This window comes from Emys orbicularis, chromosome 4, assembly GCF_028017835.1.
Source record: "Emys orbicularis isolate rEmyOrb1 chromosome 4, rEmyOrb1.hap1, whole genome shotgun sequence".
NCBI lineage: Eukaryota > Metazoa > Chordata > Testudines > Emydidae > Emys > Emys orbicularis.
In genome coordinates, this window is record NC_088686.1 from 44,096,650 (window position 1) to 44,115,694 (window position 19,045).

Below are 19,045 nucleotides of genomic sequence, written 5' to 3' on the forward strand. Positions count from 1 at the left end.
CATGCTTGGCTGTTTGTGGGGTCCATGGACAGTGTGAGAGTTGGCTCTGGTCTGTATCTGGAGGGTGTGATCTCTGACTGGTATTGGGAGGGCAAATGAGGTAGTTACAGTGGGTTTCTAGGCCAAATAGGGAGGGTAGTCAGTATAGATTGGGCTCTTCAGGCCATAGTGAAATGGGGGAGATGCTGGGCCTGCACTGTGTTGAGGGTCAGATGTGAGATGTTGAGCTCTGTGGCACTCTGGGTGTTGGGTGAACTGCAGAATGGTCAGGTCACTGGCCCATATGTGGTGGGTGGGTTGTGATTCATCAGTTCGTGGTGTAAGGGAGATAGTGGGTCTGTGGCCCATTTTAGAAATGTAGATGGAATAGGGTGAGTGTTGATAAGGGGGCAAAGCTAACGTTGGTATTTTCTGATCTTTAAAGTGTGCAATTTTCTATAAAAGTTCTGTTAGCAGCCTTTTGAGGGTGATAAATTCTGAACCCTAACTCAGCCCTAATGAAGTGTTTGTTGCAGAATTCTTTGTGTGTGTGTGTGTGTGTGTGTGTGTGTGTGTGTGTGTGTGTGTGTGTGTGTGAAGTTTGGGTGAAGGAGAGTGTCTTATGCTCAGATAACTCAAAAACAGTACTGGAGCGGTAACTCAAGTTAGCTATGGTTGTGGTGCGGAGATGAGCACAATTAATTGAGGAGTGGTGGAACAGTGAAAATTACAACAAATAACCCAAAGTTTTTAAGTTAAATCCCATGACAGACTCACATTCCTAGAGACTAGTTTCCACTTTGAGGCTTTTGAAAATGAGGAGGACTAGATTTTTTTTTTTTTTTAAAAAGAGGTGAGGTGTGGTGGTATTCATAACAGTCATCGGGCACTCCACGACATCATAATCACTGCCCACAGGCACCAGACTGCCAGTGAGGAATTGGGCTATTCATTTGAATTTTGTGACTGTTTTTCATAAAACAGTATGTGTATAAATTCTCCTTTAATCTCAGCTAATGAGCTAATTTGTAGCAAATAGTTTCTGCAATAAATGTAGCTGTTTTTCTGCTGGCGAATTATCAAACCGTTTGATTTTCACAAATTGATTATTTGAAAGCATTGGCTCAGCTCTGTGTTTGATCCTGTCCACGTGTTGTTCACAAACTACTTGCTTTGACTGCGGCTTCCATTTTGTGATGTGTTGTTTGTGGAGTGACTGGTCACCTAAGTTATGTAGCGTGTTTTTGTTCCCTGATTGGATGTCTGAAATTCTGTTAAAGGGAAACTGGAGATTGAGATGGCCATGTGTTCCTTTGTGTATGTTTGCGTGATTATTTGTGAATCTTTCACTTTTTGAGCATTTTTTCATGAGTACTCATGAGACCTTCACATTTGACAAATACCAACTGTCATGTCAGTGTTCTAAATGTCATCAGATTGGATTCTGGTTTTTATTTGAATGATTGTTGGAGGCTCCTTTTTCTGCAGTGCTCACCCAGCTGTGCTTCTGAGCATATTTAGAACACTCCAGACATCACAGTCTCTGAGGAGAGAAGAATTTTTGTAAAGAAAAACCCACTAATGTTTGTGAAGAGCTGCAGCTCAGACGCAAGCAGTCCAATTCTCTTTTAGCTTCTCCTGTGTGGGGACCAGAAGAAAGGATTTGGGTTGAACAGTGTTGACAGTGCTCATAGCTTCATACTAAGAGCATTTGTGTTCTGGGGGGTCTTATACAGGTCGAGCACTGTCAGTGAGACACCAATTGCAGTGGTGACTTCGCGCACTAGTGAGGTGTATGTTTGGGGGGGTGGGAAGTCCACCCCCCAGAAGCTGGATGTCATCAAAAGTGGCTGCAGTGCGCGCCAGGTGTGTGCCGGAAACACTCACTTTGCTGTGGTGACAGTGGAGAAGGAGCTCTACACCTGGGTGGTAAGTGAGCCAAGCAGAAAGAACTTGGGAAGGCAAGGAGGCCAGGGATAGAAGATTTAAAAGTTAGAGTATCCAGCCATAGGTCAGTTTATCAGTCTGTTAGAAACAGGAGAATGGAAGCTCAGGAAGGAGAGAGATGAAATGTAGGCAAGTTTGGGGATTGGATGAAGTAGCGGAAATGGTTGGAGGCAGCCCCTTTGGGTGCTAACCTAAACCTCTCAAGTATAATATTTTTTTTATGTTGGGGAGGGGGGGGGGGGGGGGGCGAAAGTGTTCTGCTGTGGAGTCAGGTGTTGAAGTGTTGCTGATGTTACCCAGAATTGCAGCACACCAAAGGGTGGTAAGTTAGGGACTGTGGCATGATGCCCTGAGCCAAGTACCCTTTCTTTCCCTCCCCTATCTGGAAGTGCAGTGTCAGTCTTGTACTATTCCATTGGCCTGTATCTATTTTTAGAGAAAGGTTTACAGAGACCACATGGAATGAGAATGCAGGAGTCATGTGCTGAGTGCAGGAACTATGGCCTGGCTGGATATAGGTAGGACTCTGAGTACTCTGCAGCAGGCTGTTTCCAAATTCTGCAGCAAGGGCCCCTTCTTTCAGTGACCAAGCTGGAGACTGCAGCAGCTTAAGGTGAATGGAAAAATTGAGTTTTATAGTGAATTTTAAAATAATTCACTTTTGTTTCCTCTGTTGCTTTGGTATTAAACTAAACAAATGTATCCTACACCTACATTTTCAGCGTTCTGCAGATTTTTGTATTGACCACACACAACTGCAGCATAGAACCTGTTCAGAGGGGAAGGGGAGGAACAGGAAATGTTGATCATTGAGTAGGGGATAGATCTCTTGAGGAGGGAGGCAGTTGGTGATTGTGGGACAAACACATTCACTACTAAAACCATCAGTGAGATCATTAACATTGTTGACACTAATTGTCATATTTAGGTTTCAGCATCAACAATCCATCAAGATGAAAGGGGAAGTTCAAAATTCTCAGAGCTATTGTTTCAGTCTGTCTGCAGACTCAGGCAGACATTGCTGCATCTGTGACACTTGTTTCACACGCTTAAGGATTTCTTTGCACCTATAAGCATTAGCAGTGTATCTAATAATGAAAGCTGAGATCCTTGCACACAGTTCTGCAGCATCACAGATTACACAGGGCCTTAGCCATATAATGCATCTGTCCATTTGGGTAGGCATGGGAAAGGCGAGGCATTCCTTCCTAACTCCTCTGGCCATCAGCTGGTGGCTTGAAACCTATGATTGCTCCTCCTAAGGGCATAATTAAAGCTACCTGAAAGCCCAACGTGACATTTAAGTGGTGTTTGGTATCATACCCCACTGAGAGACCAGCCCCTTCCCTAGGATAGGGTAGCTAAAACGCTTTCCCTTGCTGTTTTCTCCTTACCTCCTCATTCTCAGGCTTCAAGGATACTGACAGTATCCCCCTGAGCTCTGGACATGCATCCTTACCAGACTTCTATGTATTACAGAATATGCAGGGGGGCACAAAGCTGCATGGCGAGCTGGGGCATGGAGACAGAGCTTCATACCGGCAGCCAAAGCGTGTGGAGAAGTTGCAGGGGAAGGCTATCCACCAGGTGTCCTGTGGGGATGACTTTACCGTTTGCATCACAGGTGAGAGACTGGGTGGCATGAGGAGAGACCTGGGTCTGCTGCACAGTGGACCAGTCCGCCTCCAAGACCAGATCAGCAGAGCAACTTTACCAGGGGAAAGGCTACACTTTGGCTTTCTCTGAGCTTCTCAAACAAGAGGCCTGCAGGTCCCAGCATGCGATGATCCATCTTAATATGAACAACTAGGTTACATTTCAGGCAAAGACTTTATAGTCTCCTGGGGCCACTCCTTTGTATTAAAGATGAGGGATCAGGCTCTTTTGGCCACTCCATGGGAGGCTAATAGGCAGCCTGATGCAAGTTCCGTGTGCGACTGAGTTTGCTCCTTCTTCCATGCAGATGAAGGCCAGATGTATGCCTTTGGCTCGGACTATTATGGCTGCATGGGTGTTGACAAGGCATTTGGCTCTGAGGTCCTGGACCCCCTGCAGCTGGACTTCTTCCTCAGCAACCCTGTGGAGCAGGTCTCCTGTGGAGATAATCACGTGGCTGTTCTGACCAGAAACAGAGAGGTCTACTCGTGGGGCTGTGGGGAATATGGTATGTGCAGTCATGCCACGTCCTCTTTCTGGGACCTGTTCCAAGCTTTGGAGGCCTAGGGAGGTCAGACACAGTATGACCCTGAGAGGGAATGGAAACACATCCACTCTTACTCGCAACTGTCAGGATGGTGGCTACGATGCAGTTATATAAAGCAGAGAATGGATGAGGGCTGCCTAGGGCATCTTGGAGGGCAAAAATCACCTAGTCGTTCATGGGGTTTTCTTTCCAACTTAGATTGAGAGATGAGGAATGAACCTTTGGGATTTTACTAGGAAGTTGGGAGGTAGGGTGGTTTCCCCAGGAATAGGTACTCTGCCTTTGGGACGGAGAGTTCCCTGTGAACTGGAGCAGTGTACTTTGTCCTTGGAGGGGTTACTCTGATGAATGGAAAGCAGCACTGTTTTCCCAGAAGCAGGGCTCCTGGCTTTGGGGGATTCTGCTAGGAGTGGAGAAGGACAAGGGCATGTCCCAGGGACAGGCCTCTCAGCCATGGGAAGATTGTGCATGCCTGTTTCTCACCATATCTCTCTGCTGACACAGGGCGTCTGGGTTTGGATTCGGAAGAGGATCACTACACCCCTCAGAAGGTAAAACTCCAGCTGCCTCCTTCTGAAACACCTCTCGGGCATTAATCTGGGCCTAAATGAGTCACTGTTTTCGAAAATTTGCTGCCTGAGTTTGTTTTTCCCATGGCACTGCAGAGCTTTGATGATTCCATATTCACTTATTCCCTTCACCAATCACTGGCACTAGATCTAATGGCAGCTATCAGTCTGTCTGAGACGGGAAATATAGCTCTCAAAATGGCCAAGCTAGGGTGCTCCCCGTGCCTTGTGACTTCCAACTTCACTGCTCTGAGACCTCCTTGCAGAGACAATGGCAAATGTTGAACTTGACAAGAAAGTCCCGTAGGAGAGGAGCTTCCTGAACTATTAGTCAGTACCAGATTCCATGCCCCAGATCTACAGAGGAAAATTGCACTTCTCTAACCTTCTGGAATTCTTTTGAGTGTTTCACAAAATAATGGCAAAAGGAAAATGAGTTGATATAACTTGTCAAAGATTATTGGAAATCCATATAAAATCCCTCCCAAAAGGAGTGGGAGGTAAAGTTCTATCATGGGTTAGAAACCAGCTAAGAGACGGAAAACAAAGGATAGGATAATTTATCAATTTTCTTCATGGCAAGAAGTTTACTTGGAGGCTCCAAGTGTTACTTGATGTATTTATTAATTATCAGAACAGGTGGATGAACAGAGGGGGGTTAAATTTTGCAGATTACACAAAATTATGTAGGTTAGTCAATAGTAGAGAAGACTGTGAGGCACTCTGGAACCTCACATGGAACCAGCAAGTTTGCATGGCTAAAATGTTTACTGTGATCATTTCCCCCCACTCACTACATTGTCAGGAATAGGACCTAGACTAGATGAACCACTTCTTTGATCCAGTCAGGTATTTCCTGTGTTCTAGGTTTGGTCCTTGGCTTCTGCTCCATATCTGTCAGGACTTGATTCCTGGCATTTGTGTTTTCAATCTAGGTGGATGTTCCAAAGACCTTGAACATTGTCTCAGTCCAGTGTGGCTGTGATGGAACTTTCCTGCTGACCCAGACGGGCAAAGTGCTGGCATGTGGACTCAACGAGTTCAACAAACTGGGCCTGAACCAATGCACGTCTGGGATCATCAACCATGATGTGAGTGCATCTGGTGCTCCTGTGCCTGCTCCCAGGGTTTCCTAGAAGATGGGGAAGCAGAGGTCCCCCAACAATGGCAAGGAATCCATCACATGGGATACGTCCATCCGCTGGATCCCAGCTCAGAACTGCAGGGGGAAGGGAAATCCTAACGCACCTGCTAGTATGATGAGAGGCAAATCATTCCCCAGCCTCACATCTGCCAGTGGGTTCAGTTCACTTCTGTGGTGCTAAAACAGCATGTTAGCTGCATCTGGGGCACTCCTACAACGTAAGTGGAATCTGAGCCTGGCAGGAATTGCCTGCCTTCTTGCAGGGCTGGCAGACCCAGCACTGTCCTCTACCCAAGTCTTGCCTAGATAGATCTTGGCTGGTGAATGTGCATGATGTGTGTGCCCCTGGGGTACTGGCTCTGGGCTTTACCTGATTATGTCTGGTCTCTTCCTTCAGACCTACTATGAAGTTCCCTACACCACTTCCCTTACTCTGGCCAAGCAGCTCTCCTTCTACAAGATCCGCACCATTGCCCCAGGAAAGACGCACACAGCTTCCATAGATGGTGAGACCTACTCACAGTTCAAGTGGTGTTGGGGAATGGCTCCACTTCCCCACTCCCAGTTAGAGGAGCTAGTTGTAGTCCCCAGGGATAGGCTTTCACTGTACATGTCACTGGCTTGTATGCTGTGTTCGGAGTTAGTAGGATACCATTTGTGCTGGTCCTTTAAATCAGCTCTATTCCATTTCATTTCAGCTCCACTGAGCAAAGTAGAAGCTCATGAAGCCCCATCCAGTGATTGTGAGCCGAGTGCTGACCCTTGGGCACTGAAGGTTTTAGATAGGGTCTCAGCTCCCTTTGCCACTGGCTGTCAGTTCCTGGAGCAGGCATGAATTTCACATTGTTCAGCAGCAGCAGTATCAGAGCTCGGTTCAGCCCTCCTAAAGGGAGGAGAGGCTCGTGCATGGAAAGGACAATACCTTGGGAAAGGCTGACGTTCAGCTTTAGAACCTGATCAGGTTCCCCCTGCCAGAGCACCTCAGTTAAGGGACTGGGAGGAGTCACGGGATCCAGAGTCAAAGGTGGGAAGCAAATGATATTTGAATGGCTGGGGGATTTTCTTGGGTTGAAGCAATTCTCACTGGCTAATAGCCCCCTTCCAGCATGACCAAGTTCCTAGCAGATTCCTTTTTGGTCATGGATTATTGCTAGTAATTCTCTCTGCGTGCATGGCCGCTTCCTGTCTTGGGTACCTACCGTGATTCTCCTCATTCCTCCTCTCAGAGCGGGGACGCTTGCTGACCTTCGGCTCCAACAAGTGTGGACAGCTGGGTGTTGGTGACTATAAGAGGCATCTGGGAATTAACCTGCTGGGAGGCCCCCTTGGGGGTAAGCAGGTGATCAGGGTTTCATGTGGAGATGAATTCACCATAGCTGCTACTGATGGTGAGTGGGCATTTGTGGGGCTGCAGTGGACTCCTCCTGTGGGCTGGGTCTGCAGAATAGTTTGACATTTGGCTCCCATCTAGCAATGGAAGCATTTCCTGTATCTTCTGCCATTCAGGGCAGCACAGAAAGGCTGCCGTCTTTGCAGTTAGCCCTGGCACAGTCAGGCTTTAAAAGGCTGTGACTGGAACAGGGAAATTTTCCCAGATTGGTGCCATATCAGTGGGGCAGGGCAGCACAAAGCTTTAGCTAATGCTGTCCATAGGGTACCAAGTGGTGGGCTGGAGACTGGCTGCTAGACTTCACTACACACAATTTTAGCCTTCCAATGGCTAGTTGGTAGCAGGTGGACTAGACGCACTGTCTGTCTTGAACCGGAGTAGCTATGGGAAAGAAGTGAGGTGTGGTGGGGCCCCTGGAAGGGTAATGAGGTGTTTCTAAGTTCAGGCTGATGGATCGGTTTTTTCCTAGATAACCATATCTTTGCCTGGGGCAATGGTGGGAATGGACGTCTGGCAATGACACCGACAGAGAGAGCTCATGGCTCTGATATTTGTACTTCATGGCCTCGGCCCATTTTTGGGTCCCTGCATCACGTTCCAGATCTGTCCTGCCGCGGCTGGCACACCATTCTCATTGTTGGTGAGTGTGATTCAGGGACAGAGGCTGTTCCAAGGACATTTGTGGTGATAACTCAGTACTCACTAACATGGGCTTACTGGGAGAGAGGGTCAAGATCATTCTGAGGGAACTCACTGGCGAGTCCATATCAGTCCCGGTACTGGAACACTGGTTTTGTCCTGTTTTGATTTGTACCACCTTTGTGAGAGCCCCTTTACCGAAGGGATATTCTTTCTTTCCATAGAAAAGGTGCTGAATTCCAAAACCATCCGATCCAACAGTAGTGGCTTGTCCATCGGTACTGGTGAGTAATCAGCCCTGGGTAAAAGCCATGTGGGTCACTCCACAGCTGGGGTTCCTGGGCAGCAGCAGCTTTGATGCACACTGGAAAGGTTCAGACATGTGCAGAGTCATTTCAAAGGGCTTTCAGAGCCAGTCATTACCCATCCCACTGTCACTGCTTCCTGCCTGCACTGGGCTTCCTGGTCTCCTTCCTTACTGGGGCCAGCTGACTGCCTCCCTCTCCAGTATTGTAGTATCTGTGAGGAGCATGATAGGAGGTTACTTGCCTCAATTAGCACAGTGTGACACCCGTTGTCTGCTTAGGTGCAAGCAAAACCAGTCCTTATTAACCAAACCAGGTTTCAGCCCACTCAAACCCCCTGGAAGTGTGAGATCTGAGAAAACTAGAACACCTGAAATTTCTGAGGTGCAAAGACCTCAGGTCCTTGCAGGAGGCCCTGGAGATAACAAATGTGAGAGCCAAGCACCAGAAATGTAAACATCATCTGTATACTCCATGTTGAAGTCCCCGCCCAGCAGGGGGCTTGCAGATTGAGTTAGATTGAGTGCAGACAAGGAGGCTCATGGTCTGTGCAGGGTGGTTCTATTATTTTATCCAGTCACCGTGGTATCTAGGTGTGAATTATGGTATCTGTGTCCAACTGGCTCAGGCCTCTATATTTTTTCAGACATGGCCCTTGCACCAATGCACTGTGAGAATGGATGCAGTTGGTCCTGTCACAGGGTTTCAGTTCTGTCTTTGAAAGGCCTCAAAGAAGAATGTGAGGGGCTTTGAATAAAGAGAGGGAGGCCAACTAGTGCACAAGATGAGGAAGGGCCAAGCCTAAGGGGAAGGATCCGAACAGCATGGGAGAGGAGTAGGAAGAGATGGAGGCAGGAACTGAGCTGTGTGGGGCCTTTAACATGAGACGCTTGAACTTGATGTGGAAGGCAAGAGGAGATCAATAGAGGGAGGTGAGTGGGGAGGTGATATGGTGACAGCTGCTGGAGGGGGCACCTTTGGCAGAAACATTTTGGATGGACTGAAGCAGGGCAAGGTCAGAGGCTTGTTGGCGGGAGAGCTGGACATTGTGGGGTCTGTGTCTAGTTAGCTTAGCTTGGGGTGCCAGTGGTTCAATAACTCTCACCAAAGTGGCAATGACCTCATTAACTTTCAAACAGACTGTGTTACGAGGGCTAGGAAGGCAGGGCAGGCTGATAGGATTGGACTGGATGAGTATCTACAGATATGAAGACAAGGAGATAGTGTGTGTGTGGGGGGGAGAAGCAGTCAACTCTTCTGTCTGATCAGTCCAGGCATTTGTCATCAGTGTCCCTTTATGTAACAGGAGGCAGCTTGGTGGATGAGGAGGTGGTTACCTATCTTGGAGTCACTCTAGGGACTTTTGGGTTGGGAGAGATGGGGCCAGGAAGCAAGATTGTGTGGCAGAGGGTCACTTTTGGGGAGGGTTGCATGGTGTTTTATGAATTGCATAACTGGAAGGAGACACAGTCCAGGCAAATACACTCACCCTCAGAGTTCTGCAGTTAAAGTAGCTTCCAGGGGGATAACCTCCCCTTCTCTTTTCTCTGTCTCATCTGGGATCCAGCACCTGCTGCATTCCCTGAACAGGCAGAGCCAGTGAAATGTGTAAGGTTGCTGCTTCTCTTTCTTGTCTGCCAGTGGCTCAGAGCTCCACGACTGGTGGAGGAGAGGAGGAGGAAAATGAACGGGAATTTGAAACCCCTGATCCAAGTGGAGGCTTTCGGGGAACCATGGAAGCCGATCGTGGAATGGGGGGCTGGATCAGTGCAACAGAGGCCATGGGGGACAGCAATGCTGACAGCAGCTCCTGCCCTGGCTGGCTGCGTAAGGTAACAAACTGCCTCATGAATTTATCTAAAATCCCAGGGATCACAGTTAAGGGAGAACAAGCTGCCCCTTCTTCCTGAAAGAGCCCAGGAAGAGGAGCTCCAAGAGGCTTCTCTCTAAACTGTCTGCAGCCTTTCTTCTTCCCCACCAGAGGGCACAGGAGACCTCCTCTTCACCAGATTGGCATTTCTCTGCTTGTTCTGTGGTAGTACCTGGAATTAGACACACAGCCAACACCACTGGTTTGGTCAACTTAATGTACCCTATCTACACCCACACACCTCATACATCATTAGAAAGCTTATCACATCTGCTTTAAGATAAGGTACAATGTGGAGCTGTCAAGTGGTGCCATTACCATAGAAATGGGATAAACAATGACACCAAAATGACCATGTAGCAATGCGACGACTCACTGGCGCGGCAGCTCCTGATAGTCGTCCAGGGAATTAGCTTTTCCAGCCTTGGAGTGCCCTCTGCTGTCCGGTGTCCCGCCTGCCGCTGGTCCCCGTGTCCTTCCCAGACCCCGGTGCCCCTTTACCTTGGGTGCTGCCCCCTGGCAGTACCCACACAGATCTGGGTCTCCCCTCCGCAGGGAACCCCCAACCCTCTATCCCCACCTCGCCTCAGTCTATGGCTACTGCCAGTCTCCATCTAGCCCCCGCTCACTGGGGCAGACTGCAGTGTACAAGCCATTCATCATTGGCAAAGGGGGGGTTTGGACCTGCTGCCTTTGCCTAACCCCTGGGCTGTAGCCTCTGCAACCCCAGTACCTGGTTTGGCCTTGCACAGGGCCTGCAGCCTGGGGAGTCGCCAGGCGGGAGCTCCCCAGCTCCTCTCGCCTTTCCCCAGTCCTGCTCTGTTGCCTGCGCCCTCAGCTCCCAGGCAGCTAGGTCCGTCTCCCCCTGAAGCTGGAGGGAGAGTCCCTAGTTCCTGGCTTATAGCCCTTTTATCAGGGCCAGCTGAGGCCTGATTGGGGCGTGGCCCAGCAGTGGCTGCTTCCCTAATCAGCCTAGCTTTTAGCTCGCAGCCCCAGCCCTCTCCCAGGGCTGGCTGTAACCCTTTCCAGACCAGGGAGCGGGTGACCACCCCGCTACACCCCCCCCCCTTCAAAATCCCCACCCCTGGGGGTAGGGGGGGCCTCTTGGCCTGGGCTCGCCGAAGCTGGCCTTCCAGGGCCACCCCTCCAGGGCGGCATGCTTCCTCTCGGAAGCCTCCCAGTTTCTGGCCATCTCCTGAGCATTGGCCTCTGCCCTCCGGTGGGCCAACTCCGCGGCCTCCAGCCGCACTGTCAGGACCATATCTCCTGGGCCTTCCACTCTCAGAGTCTGGGTCCATTTGGTTTCCGGCAGCTCCAGCCGGCTCCCCGCCTCCTCGCTGCCTCGGGCCTCTGGTGGTCTAGCTGGGGTCCCGTCCTCCTGCCGGGCCTGACCTGAACCCTGCGCGTCGGGCCTGGGCATGTCCACCACATGTGGCCCTGTTGCCCACAGGCCCAACAAGTTGGCAGCCGCCTGGGTTCCCTCACCCGGCAGACTGTCCTCGCAACTTGCCCCTATCTCTCCTCTGGGTGAGGCACCCTGCCCCCATCCCAATAGGGACAATCCCTTTTTACATGTCCATGCCTTGCACAGGCATAACACGTCCTTGGCTCCACCCCAAGCCTCCTGGCCCTGGTGCCGGGCTTCTCCCCCAGCAGTTCCTTCAGAACTCCCTCCAAAGGAGTTTTACCAGGGCCCGCTGCTCCTCCACCCTCCAGCCCACCTGTTCATGGAGGGCCCAATGCACCTCCCATAGTTCCTTCTGGGTCTCCCGGATCCCCTGCAGATGATCAGCCCCCTTCTGCTGGTGTGCTGACACGGGGGCCCACCCAGGGATGGCACCCGGAGTCTCCGCAATGAACACCCCGGTGTACCTGGGATCCATCATCCCTTCTTGTAGCTATCCAGTCTCTGGGCAATAGTCCCACAGCCCTTCTCCTGCCCCTTGTATCGGGGGTGGAGCGCCTATGCCTGCATTCTCCACCAACTTGTAGCAGTGCAATGACTCACCGGCGCGGCGCCTCCTGCTGGTCGTCCAGGGAATTAGCTTTTCCAGCCTTGGAGCACCCTCTGCCGGCCGGTGTCCCACCTGTTGCTGGCCCCCGTGTCCCTCCCGGACCCCGGTCCCCTTTACCTTGGGTGCTGCCCCCTGGCAGTACCCCCACAGATCTGGGTCTCCCCTCCCCAGGGAACCCCTAACCCTCTATCCCCACCTCGGTCTATGGCTACTGCTAGTCTCCATCTAGCCCCCGCTCACTGGGGCAGACTGCAGTGTACAAGCCATTCATCATTGGCAAAGGGGGGGTTTGGACCTGCTGCCTTTGCCTAACCCCTGGGCTGTAGCCTCTGCAACCCCAGTACCTGGTTTGGCCTTGCACAGGGCCTGCAGCCTGGGGAGTCGCCAGGCGGGAGCTCCTCTCGCCTTTCCCCAGTCCTGCTCTGTTGCCTGCGCCCTCAGCTCCCAGGCAGCTAGGTCCTTCTCCCCATGAAGCTGGAGGGAGAGTGCCTAGCTCCTGACTCATAACCCTTTTATCAGGGCCAGCTGAGGTCTGATTGGGGCATGGCCCAGCTGTGGCTGCTTCCCTAATCAGCCTAGCTTTTAGCTCGCAGCCCCAGCCCTCTCCCAGGGCTAGCTGTAACCCTTTCCAGACCAGGGAGCGGGTGACCACCCCGCTACAGACCACTTTGAAATATTTGCATACATTTGTTAGTTTAATGACTATAGGTATTATTGCAAGACATAAAATTCAATTTCTTTGTGACCAAAGCATCACAACAACAATCTAAAGGGTGAAACAAAATCTAGTAACACATTTTTACAGGTATCATTGAAATGTAATAGCGCTGGTAACATCCCTAGTCAACATCTTGTTCATCATTATGATCTCTGTCAGGAGTGCATGGGATAACATAGTCTTCATTGCCTTGGCTTATACACAGTTCTGTGCAGGGAAGATTGTTCTGACTACAGACACAGTAGATTGTGCAACAACCTCTACTGGTACAGGCACAAATAAGGTCTTGTAGAAGCTCAGCTGCTATTGGGCCCTTGAAGAGTACAGGCAGTGGTTCATCCTCCACATTGCAATAGTGAGCCAATAGCTGGTTTACCGATTTGTGGAGACATTCAAATATTTGTTTGCCAAGATGCTCTTTTGATGTGCTTTTCAGAACTGTCCTCAGGTCTAGATTGAGGCGTAAGCAATTTGGGTCTCTATGGGTCTCTTTTTCTTTCTCATGCTGGTCAGACAGCACCGCTACCAACTTCTTTGGTGCAGAAATTGCTGCTTGTCCGTCACTCTTTCCCAATTTGGCAAGATGTCGGAAGTGGTACGGTACCTTTGTTTTGACAACATTAAACACAATTTTTTCTAAATATTAAATAGGGCTGATACAGAGTCACATCCTGTTAATACATGTACAGCAGGAAGTGTGTTGCAGAAGTCAGGGTGAATGCATCACAGATTGCATGCACAGATATGAAGCAGTGCTTGTCCATTGTGCTGGTAATGGTAATGGTGCCTACATGTTACCTATGTGTTCCAGTTTTGGAAAGCAATGAACAGCAAGGATCAAAACCTGTGTATCAGGTGACCTTATTATGGTTCCTTTGAGACACAGAGAGCCAAAATCCATATTGGTACATACAGCATGCAAAAGTATCCTTATGTCTTCTTCCTCTTGAGTACTGTATAAGTCTTGGACTACTTCAAAACCCTCTACTGGTGATGGACTTTGCTTATTTCACCATCCGAAAAGCCTCCAGCAAAAAGGAATTTTGTGTTGGGTGTGCTTCTACACGCTCAGGTTCATTTTTAACCCTATATTCATAGAGGAATTTTAGAAGTGACTGCCTGTTGGATATCACATTTAGAAACTTTTTCCATGGAGGCACAGGGCATCCACCAATCATCTGGTATTTCTTGCATCCAACCTTATATCCTGTCCAGCACAGTCTGTCAGCAGTTTTCACAAAGTTCCTGCCATATCTGTCAAAGACTTTGATTACAGAATTGGCTTTGTCAAATCCTTTTAGGACCTGCCTTAAGTACTCAGCAGATTAATTCATCGAATGCGTAGAATTAGTCTCCAGCCATCAGTTGCATGACAGCCATGGCATCTCTGGCTTCTTTGTTGTATGCTCTTTGCTCATGGAGTCTTTCAGCTTGAGCTTCCAGCTGATGCCTTAATTCAGTTTTATCTGTTCTTCTCATTGTTCCATCAGCATGGAAGAGGGGCACAGGCACAGGTCCTATTGGGTAACTAAGAAGAGTTGCCATTGAAACATCATCTCTGCATCTTGCTAAGGACTGGGCTCTGCAGAAAACAATTTCAGGACTAATAGCTGCTGCAAGTTTCCTTCCTTTGCCTGACTTAAATTTGGTGGTCTTGGCCATGTCAGCAAATGTTTTGATGCCAGATTTCTTGACTGAGGTGAAGAAGATATGTCCTGTCAGAATCAAGTGCCCCTCTCATAAGTCTCTCTATTTGTTCTTCACCAACATCTGCTGTTTTCAGTAGACTCTTGTACACCTGATTTTACATGCAGTCTAGCAAATATGTTGTTAAACTCCTCTGGATGTGATTCAGGTCAAATGGGTTTGTCATATTGTTGATGACATTGTTGATAAGAGTTGTAATATGCTCTTCATCCTTCAGTGCAGAAGTCTTCATTACTTCTCATTAGGCCACTTCTTTCTCCCATAGCTTTTGCATATTTATATTATGGTGCTATGTATTATCTCTAACGCTGAGCTCTGCATAAGTGTCACTGAATTAAAAAGCTAGTTTCTAGAATATTTCAAATGCAAGTACTGCATGCATAGGCAATTACAAATTAAAATCTTTTACCAGGCAGACTAGATGCTACGTTATATGTACAATAGCTTACAGATGGAGAAGCACTATATTAGGAATTCACATACGTTTATATGTACCCACTATGCAGCACAAACTGTAGGCACACGATCTGCTTCTACTGGTGCAAAACCTTCAGTATGAGACTGATCTGGTCAGCAAATTTCAATTGAAGGTATAGAAAACTATTATCACGTGTAAGATACTTTGATATTGATAGTATCAGAGGGGTAGCCATGTTAGTCTGGATCTGTAAAAACCAACAAAGAGTCCTGTGGCACCTTATAGACTAACAGACGTATTGGAGCATAAGCTTTCGTGGGTGAATACCCACTTCGTCAGACGCATATTGATATTCACCATTTTTTGCCACATTCTAAACAGCTTCATTTCTGAAAAAAATACTTGCCCATGCAAAACTAAAAAATCTTTTAATACATTGTTGTTTGGTAGCTTTGACCAAGAAGTACCACACTAAGGTGCTGAAATTAACTTAAACAGTAAAAACTGTACTCATGGTCCTGTTGCAGTGTTTCTGGAACTGTGCAGAAAATGACACTTTTTTGTTTTTAGGTACCAGTGTTTCACCTTGTCTACAGGCTTACGGCACCACTTGACTACTCCATTTTATGCCTCTTATAAACATACGTAAAATAAGCTTTCAAGTTATATATGGGGGGGGGTGTAGGGTGAGTACATTAGTATGGCCCTTTTTGGAGAATTGTGGCACGCCTAAATGGTCACACAAATGGGACCTGTCGGCCAACCACCCCACACCAGGAAATGGTGTGGAGTTTACCCCAATGATGATCTGAGAGCCTAGTGCAGTGCCAGGCTACTATCCAGAGGAGAGTGTTGCTGCTAGTCTGACTTCAAGCAAGGGGTCTGCTGTGTGAGGAGCCCTTAAGCCATAGTCTTGTTTTCCACCACAAGAGGATGCTGGTGTCCTTGCTGAAAAGATGCAGGGTGTTTGGGAGCATGAGGAATCTCTGACACAATGTTGCTTCTTTGTGTGTCCAGGAACTGGAGAATGCTGAATTCATCCCCATGCCTGACAGCCCATTTCCTATGAGCACAGACTCTTCAGAGCCTGAAAAGGAGACTCTTCCCTATCAGGAACTGCAAGGACTCAAAGTGGCCTCTGATGCTCCTGCTGAATTCAACAAGCCCAAGACAGAGCCCCAGGTAACATATATCTTAAGATCACATCTCCCACAATGAATGATGGTTGACTAAGAGCTGATGGGAGCATAAATGGCAACGTTTGAGTTGTGGGGAGGTCTAGTGGGGGCCATTGGATCAGGCTAATTGATGGTCTGGATGAGAGTGGAAAAGGGCATGTTAATGATGTTCACAGTTGATGCTAACTTGGGAGGAGTTGTGAATATCAGTGAGGAGAGAGAAATCCAAGAGACAGTAGACATATGGGCAGGAAATAAAATGAGTTTTGGTTTAGGAAAAATGCAGCTAACGCATCTGGAGAAATATTAACCCCATGCTGGGAGACTCCAGTGGGAGGGAGGAACCTGGGAAGCATGGACAGGGCAGGAAATTATACAGGAGTTTATAGTGCTGCCATCCCTAGATGAGGTGCTAATTCCCGACTCACCTGGGAAATCAGGCTGGGGTGGGGAGGCATCAACAAGGATCTCAGAATGACAAGCAGGTAGGGACAACAGCTGCAAAGAGGGAGGAAGGTGTGTCCAAATTTGGAGTCAGGGGAATTGGCAGTGAATAACATAAGGGTTAATATCGTGCTGACCTGGCTGCCCAAGGATCCAGCACTTAGTGCTTGAAAATCTGCAACTTCAGCAGCTGTGGTGCCATCTTCCATCCTCATTCTCTCACCATGGCACAGGCAGCCACTGGCCTGGGAGGTTTCACACGTTCCACACACATACAGACTCACTCCCCCATCTCTCTTTGCAGCAAATGTGTTCAGCTCCAGCCCTGCCTTATATGGAGGGAAAGGCAGCATCTCCAGTTTCAGCCTGTGTGTGCAACACTTTGCAAACTGAGGTGGAGCGGTTGCAGGGCTTGGTGTTACAGTGTCTGGCTGATCAACAGAAGCTGCAGCAGGAAACCAGTCGTCTCAGTGCCCAGCTCCAGAGGTTCTGCAGGGGGACGGAGGGAATGCAGCAGGTGAGGACATTCCTTGGGTGGGGCATTCAGGCTGAGAATCCCCACACCCTTTGGAAGTTGTGTGTGGGGGTAGAGAACTTTGATCCTGGCTCTGGCTGGATTTGGGGGAGGGGAGGAGAAGAGGAAGAGCTTTTAATCAAACTCAAATCTCTTAAGCCAGGAGGAGATGGGACAGAGCAGAGGGGTGTAGGGTAAAAATTTCTTGTGCCTGTTGCTCTTTGTCAACTACAAAGACACACTGGTTTACTCTATGGCAATAATTTAATAGTAATACAGCCATGAGGCAGGCACTTCAGTACCTAAAGGGCTTTGGGCAACTTGTATTTCCCCTGTCCAAGAAGAGGGGAGCAGTTAGATGTAGTGTGCCCTGGCTGGGATTGCCATAGTAGCTCTCTCTGTGATGGAAGAAACTTGCATCTGGAGTAGCCAGCAAATTGTGTATGGCCAGCAGCTGAGTTCTGGGAGTGACTGACTATTTTGTCTGGACAGCTGCAGGCTCATTCCAAAGGAACCCAGACAGTCAAAGAAGAGATGGAAACGGATCCAAAAACTGACTTGGATTCAGATTCCTGGTGTCTCTTGGGAACGGACTCATGCCGCTCCAGCCTCTAGACTCTTGAGCCTGCTGGGGTCCATCCAACTTCACAACACACTAACTGAATGCAGAGAGCGGCTTTCCTGGCTTCAGGTCACTCGCAGATAAGGAGCAAGGGCGGAGGCTCCAGAGCAGCACCCATGTACGTTTGGTGGGAGACACCTCCTTTTAGATATGATCTAGGAGTGAGTTTTCAGAGGGGCAGGGCCCTGAGCTCCGGGCCATGGTCAGCTCAGTGATTATGGCAGCAGCAGCTCTTCTCTGTACCTCATCCATCAATCCTGCCCTTGAGGCAAGACAACCCTGGACCCATCATGTTGATGGCTCCAGTAGCAGCTTGTGGCCCTTTTGTTTCACTGCTTCCTGAGAGCTGCCCTTGGGACCCCAGCATTAGTCACTGCACCTCTAGATGAGAGAGAGAGAGAGAGAACCATTGAGAACGGAAGTTGGCTGAACCCTAACTCCCCACCTTCACTTTAGAGCGGTGAACTCTGAGCTGCTCCCAGCCATTATGGCAATGGACAGGGCCCTAGCCCGTGGGACAGCTCAATGCTGCTTACTGGCAAACAGAGCTTTGAATGTGTTTTACTCTGGAGGCAGTGGGGAGACGGTGATAGAAAGCATGCCCCTGACTTGAGGTGCAGCCTTTGGCCATACAGCTGTGTGCCCTAGTCCTACAGATGAAGTTTAAATGCTTTATTCTGAGGGCCTAGCACTCAGCTAGTGTTTTTCACCCTCCAAGCACTGCACAAACAGGAGAATTGGATGTAGTTTCCAGTTGTAGCAGAGGGAACTACTTGAGATAGGGTTCTTGAGTTCAGACCAGCTGCTTCCTAACCAGAAAAGGTGTGTCTGGATCTCAGGCTGTTGCACATTCATTACTCCATCTGTTCAGCTAGTTTTGGGTGCCAGAGCTCCTCTTGTCATGTCTGGTTTCTCAGAGCGAGTCCATTGCTGCTCCTGGCTTTGTTTCTATTTATCCCTCACAATAGGCTGGCACACAGTCTCCATGCTGGTGTCAGCCTCGTCAGTATTTTTTCCCCCTCCATTGTTTTGACAAAGTTGGGAGCACAGCTGCCCTCTCAGCATGGGTCTCTACTGCAGTGCACACAGAATGTATCTTTCCCAAGGGCAGTATATGGTTAGGCCTCAGTCTAAAGCTCACCCCTTCTCTAGCTGCACCAGGTTCTCTCTCCCAAGGAACTTGAAGTGGCCTGACACTTGGGACTTTCCCATATCTCTAGTAGGGAATGAGATAGATTTTTCTAAATTGTTTAGCTAATTGACTTGGGGTGGATTTTTGGGTTGGGAAGGGCCTCTAGGGGGAAGCTAGTCCCTCACCCCTTCCCCAAGGTGGGGCTTCTAGGGAGCAGAGTCCTCTCCCGTGCAGTGGGGTGGGACTGTGAT

The 19,045-nt window shown here is 49.0% G+C and overlaps 1 protein-coding gene across 1 annotated transcript in view; it reads left to right on the forward strand.

Annotated features, from left to right (window-relative positions):
* The window catches only part of NEK9 (NIMA related kinase 9), a 34,451-nt gene extending 16,796 nt beyond the window's left edge, over nucleotides 1-17,655 (forward strand). The window contains exons 10-22 of the mRNA XM_065403596.1: nucleotides 1,716-1,908; nucleotides 3,406-3,550; nucleotides 3,890-4,090; nucleotides 4,634-4,680; nucleotides 5,634-5,789; nucleotides 6,240-6,348; nucleotides 7,069-7,230; nucleotides 7,702-7,872; nucleotides 8,096-8,155; nucleotides 9,818-10,008; nucleotides 15,922-16,086; nucleotides 16,831-17,043; nucleotides 17,533-17,655. Coding sequence (XP_065259668.1) covers nucleotides 1,716-1,908; nucleotides 3,406-3,550; nucleotides 3,890-4,090; nucleotides 4,634-4,680; nucleotides 5,634-5,789; nucleotides 6,240-6,348; nucleotides 7,069-7,230; nucleotides 7,702-7,872; nucleotides 8,096-8,155; nucleotides 9,818-10,008; nucleotides 15,922-16,086; nucleotides 16,831-17,043; nucleotides 17,533-17,655 — 1,936 coding nt within the window. The remainder of the gene's footprint in view (nucleotides 1-1,715; nucleotides 1,909-3,405; nucleotides 3,551-3,889; nucleotides 4,091-4,633; nucleotides 4,681-5,633; nucleotides 5,790-6,239; nucleotides 6,349-7,068; nucleotides 7,231-7,701; nucleotides 7,873-8,095; nucleotides 8,156-9,817; nucleotides 10,009-15,921; nucleotides 16,087-16,830; nucleotides 17,044-17,532) is intronic.
* Nucleotides 17,656-19,045: the final 1,390 nt, after the last annotated feature.